Here is a 5,000-nt window from a genome sequence, read left to right as displayed (position 1 = left end):
CTTGTTGCAGTTTTTGGACTTTGGTTAAACAGTTTTGGAACAAACGTGCATTGCGTGGAGGCTTTGATGCTGTTATTGATCAAACTGTGAAATCAGAAATCAACAAGTTGGATTATGTACCAAAAGCAGCATCTTTTCTAGCGTTTGTGCCCGGAGGCACTCGCTTGCGCAACGAATCGCAGTTAAGGTTGTACTGTGTGCCAACATGTAAAAAACGAGAGGTGCAAGATGATGAGAGAAAGGATGATAATGTTAAGATAGCAGATGGAAGCTCAGATGAACCCATGTATTTTAACGACAAAGCTTACATGTTCTTATCCGAAGGTATTGTCACCGCTATAAGTCCTGAACGCTTACGGACATTTCACGTCAGGTGAGATAATTTACTCGGCTCCAAGGTTTGCTAAAGAAAATCTGAATGAAAGCTGTTAACAAACTCTACATCCACTCAAAATCTATGCCCCCTTAACTAAACCCATTGACTCCCGGAAGTGAAACTTAAACTTTATTCACTCTGCATAAACTAACCTAGGTTCGACCCTGGTTCAAATTAACCCGAGTTCGCCCCTACTTTGTTCACACGGAGAAGTGCAGAAAAGTGATGGTGAACACGTACCTTGGAGCGAACCCAGGTTTTTTGTTACACGCAATCGCATTTGTTTTCAGAACAGGACTTTGAATGTACCAATAGCGACAATTGTTGGTTTTCATTCACGTGATTAAAAGCCACGTTTTTTAACTGAAAATGTTTGCATGGTAATAGAGTTCAATTCCCGGAGGATTTGGTCGGGGCACCAACAAGGCGGCCGTGACGTCATGTGAAAACCGAGAATATGGCGAACGAAAATTCTTTAGTAATGGTGGAGATTTGGAGGCAATTTTTTATAACTAAAGCTCTGGCGTGAGTATGGCTTAGTTTCACGAATCGCAAGAGTTTAGAGAGAAGAAGGCGGATCAAAAAGAGTCGAGTTTCTGCCCAAAAACGGCTCGCCACCTATCTGAACTGGAAATCTCGAATTGGCTTTTTTTTTTGTCACAACCTCATCCACGTCCAAACAACTTCACCCGATCAACCTGGTGCAAGTCAAGAAGCGGAAATTGGTGGGATGAAATACGCACGTGCAACGCTCGATGGGTAAAAGTACAAGTGCGCATGTGTGAAATTTGAGTTTAACCTGAGTTCGACCCGGGTTTGCATTCACACGGCGCTTCTTCAAAAATAACCCAGGTTCGACATGAGTCGATGAGTCTGGAGATGGGTTGGATTGAACCCAGATCGAACCGGGCTGCAGCGTTCACACGACGATGGCTAACCCGGGTCGACGCGAGGTTAGTTTATGCGGTGTGAAAAGGGCTTTAATAGATTTTACTCTGTCTAACATCAGACCATTTTACAGGGGTTTTGTCAGGTTGTTTACCATTTCGCGTCCAGTACTTTGACGCTTTAGAATTTTTGGCTTCTTTGCTTCCTTTTTTTTTTCTCTTTGGACTTGTATATATCAGGAAGTCATAGGCTGAGGAAACAAGACAATCAAGCGCAATCAATCCTTTAAACCAACAAGAAGTCACATTGCCCTATTTTGCTTACTAAACGGAATACTCGATCTGTTGGCATTTCATTTCCTTACACGATAAGTTTAGTTTTCTTTTTGTTCTCAGAACTGGAAAAAGTAAACAGTATTTCATTTACAGTAATTTATACGGGACACAGGCCTCCTCGAGGGTTTGCTCCCAAGACACCTTGCAGTCGGCCTTACAACGGAAAATAACCATGTCCGGTACTTTTATTATCAAATCCGCTACTTTGAAACGCTATCGAAAACTCAGATTTTATAAGTCAATTGCGGACGGTTCGGGAGTCAATGGGTTAATAACAACCTTTACATCCACTCAAAAACTATGTTTTCTTGAAAAGTGCCCTTTCGATAATATAACTGAGGTTATACGCACTGTCTTGGAGGGAAAGAGGAGTTTGCCCGGTATCGGATTTCGCTGGAAAAGTATGTAATCCTAGTTGATCCATTCTTGGTGTTAACACTTTTTTTTTAGTTCACGTCCGCTTCGTTTCCGAAGTTTCTGTAAATGTTGAAATAATTGTTATTGTTATATTCTTACGTAATTTTGTTTCCATATTTTAACTACGTTAGCTGTGAACTTTTCTTTTGGTATAGTATTGAACAGTTAGTTTTCACACCATTTTTTTCACCCACATCCAACAGGTAATTTTCAGTACTTTGTTTTGTCGTAGTAGTTTTTTTTTTTTTTTAAGCAAAATGGATCTTACCGTTGAGTGGAGAGTTTAAGTAAGGACAACGGCAATGTCAGCGAAAAATCACTCTTAAAATATACCTTAGCGCTATCGCAAGTATTTCGCGATTGTTCCAACTTGTTCAGATTGTACAGTACGGGCCAAGTATCCTGTAACTGGAAGAGTACGAACGATTTTAAGAAAAAGATAGAAAATTAATGACTTTGTTGTATGCTCGCGTTGTCGTCAAAATCTGAAATTTGGTGAGTTAAGGTGGCTGAACACAGTTTTTGATACCTATTTTTCATTTACCTTTTTCTCTAAAACCCTTGATCCTTTGGTCGCCAAAAGTGGTAGCAAGCACGTTAACAACACGAACTTCGGTTTTTGATTGTTAAGCTGACGTACAAGCCGTTTCCATGGCAACATGAATAAATATAAACAGACCTTTAAAATCGGTTTTGTTCATTTGCAGAAAATCTGGTCGTTAGATTTTCTTTATAATTTACATGCAACAATCTTGTAACGATGCTCACAAGTTAACACTATTTTAATAGTAATTTGACAGAGAGATCTTTAATTATCCCTTGTTGAAGGTTCACTGGAATATCTAAAATTTCCTCTGTTAAAGTTCAATTTTTTTTCAATACTCCAGTTACTTATTTCCTAAAGTATTTTCGTGCCAAGCTTCGTCAAATTCTAACGAATGGTTCGCGAGAAATAGGCGTATTTCCGAGAAAGTTATTCTGCATTCAATCGCAATTTTTAAACTTACTACGCATGCGCTGTATTTAACTGGGTTCTTCGATAAGAAAGAAAAATCTGCGAATCACGGAGTTCTTTGCATCGTTACCTTTGCTAACATACATTTGAAATTCTCATAAAAGACTAAAACCATTAAAACACTTTGTTCAATTATGAGAAAAAATAGTACAGTTAGCGGAAGCATTGAGCAAATAAAACGACTGCTGTATTGAAGCCATGTTAATTTTTTTTGCAATCCTTGTGCGCGCGCTTCATTGCTTTGGCAAGAGCGCGCGCGAAAACTGTGTTCGGCCACCTTAAGCGTTGTACCACTTACCGAAAAATTTCTTTTGGAATGTAAATGGTATGTAAGGCTATTTAGTTGAGCCAGAAGCGCATGACCTTGAAGCGTTTAACATGCAACTCTTTGTCTTGGAACAAAGCCGGGGATTTTCGGGCACCAATTATATGCCCAAATATGGAGAAAAATAAGATCGAAGCTGCGCGCGCGGGAAATTGCACGAGCTACGTTACATCCAAATATAGAAATTTTTGAACTGAAAAAACCCCAGCTCTGAACCAGAGCTAAACGCTTCAAGGTCACGAGCTTCTGGTTGAGCGTGATAGGAAACTTTCCGAACGGAAAACGCGTTTATCATTTGCATTTCTCTATGTTATTTCCTACCTGCAGACTCTCTCGGTAAACTTGAACGAATTGTGTAATTGGTACACGCCGATCCCATTCGGGAGTTTTTGCTCACCATTTGAACAAACCTAGTACCAACCGGTTTCCGCTTGTAAATGGTAAGCAACTGAGGACTACGTCAAAGAAATGCACTGAAATGGTATGGTGCCCTGTAAGGGACATCCAATCCAAAAACTCTACTTATCTAGCACTGTCACTTATTTATCTGGCACTGTCACTTAATTATCTAGCACTGCTACTTATTATCTAGCACTGTCACTTAATTATCTAGCACTACTACTTATTATCTAGCACTGTCACTTCATTATCTAGCACTGCTACTTATTATCTAGCACTGTCACTTAATTATCCAAACACATGACTGACGGATAAGATGGAGGTCGTGCTAGATAATTAAGTGACAGTGCTAGATAATAAGTAGCAGTGCTAGATAAATAAGTGACAGTGCCAGATAATAAGTAGTAGTGCTAGATAAATAAGTGACAGTGCCAGATAAGTAGAGTTTTTGATGTCCCTTACAGAGCACCGTAGAAATGCGTACTGCACTTGCAGCACAACTATTTTGCCCGTGTTAAACCAATAACATTCTTTTTTTGTGACGTTTTCGTTCCCGTACACGTAGCCCAATCAAAGTTGGATTCAAAGCTCCAACTTTGCTCGATGCAACATCGACCGTTTGGCCGCCCATGTTGGAAGATGTTCGTCCAAGATTTTGTTCGATCAAGTGTTGGATAGAGTTTGCTTTTGATCAAACATTACGCCCAACATTTCTGCTCGTGTCAACAATGTTGCAGTGTTTTGCCGCTCTTCCAAGAAATCGATGCATAAGAGTAATGTAGTATTAATTTTTGGACCGTGATGACTGCATCTTCATTTATTTTTAGCTTTCAAGACGAACCATTTCTGAAGAGTCTTCAAATTCGTGTCGAGAAACGAGGAGACTTGACAGTTTCATTCTACAGGAGCCAAGAGAAAGATGTCAACAATAGGTTGTGTGAACTGGAGGTGCCACTACCTCCCCAAAGAGCTGATCTCACTGATGTAAGTGTGTAAAAATGCTCTTTCAATGCAACGAAAGAAGAAAAGCCTTTACCCTATTTTCAATACAGTACAGTACGATATTTATTCACATGTTCATGGAAGAGTGTTTTACGCTATAGGTGGTTTTCACGAAACGTGAAAAAAGAAACTCTTATTGCTCCTTTTGTTCATCCACCAGCAATTGTAAATTACCACGTTGTTATCTGTGTCCCTAGAGATTGGTTCCATACCATCTATTTAGTAAAAAGACCCCTCCAGGCG

The 5,000-nt window shown here is 39.7% G+C and overlaps 1 protein-coding gene across 3 annotated transcripts in view; it reads left to right on the top strand.

Moving 5' to 3' along the window:
- Positions 1 to 5,000, top strand: part of LOC138003588 (uncharacterized) — a 61,169-nt gene that overhangs the window by 49,751 nt on the left and 6,418 nt on the right. For 2 of the 3 annotated variants that reach the window (XM_068849720.1, XM_068849719.1), the window contains 2 exons: positions 11 to 373; positions 4,583 to 4,739. In XM_068849720.1, the coding sequence (XP_068705821.1) occupies positions 11 to 373; positions 4,583 to 4,739 (520 nt within the window). The remainder of the gene's footprint in view (positions 1 to 10; positions 374 to 4,582; positions 4,740 to 5,000) is intronic. The other variant, XM_068849721.1, reaches the window with a different exon arrangement.

This window comes from Montipora foliosa, chromosome 5 (genome assembly GCF_036669935.1).
Source record: "Montipora foliosa isolate CH-2021 chromosome 5, ASM3666993v2, whole genome shotgun sequence".
NCBI classification, from domain to species: domain Eukaryota; kingdom Metazoa; phylum Cnidaria; class Anthozoa; order Scleractinia; family Acroporidae; genus Montipora; species Montipora foliosa.
The sequence above is the reverse complement of the archived record's forward strand: the minus strand, read 5'-3'. Positions and strand labels throughout refer to the sequence as shown.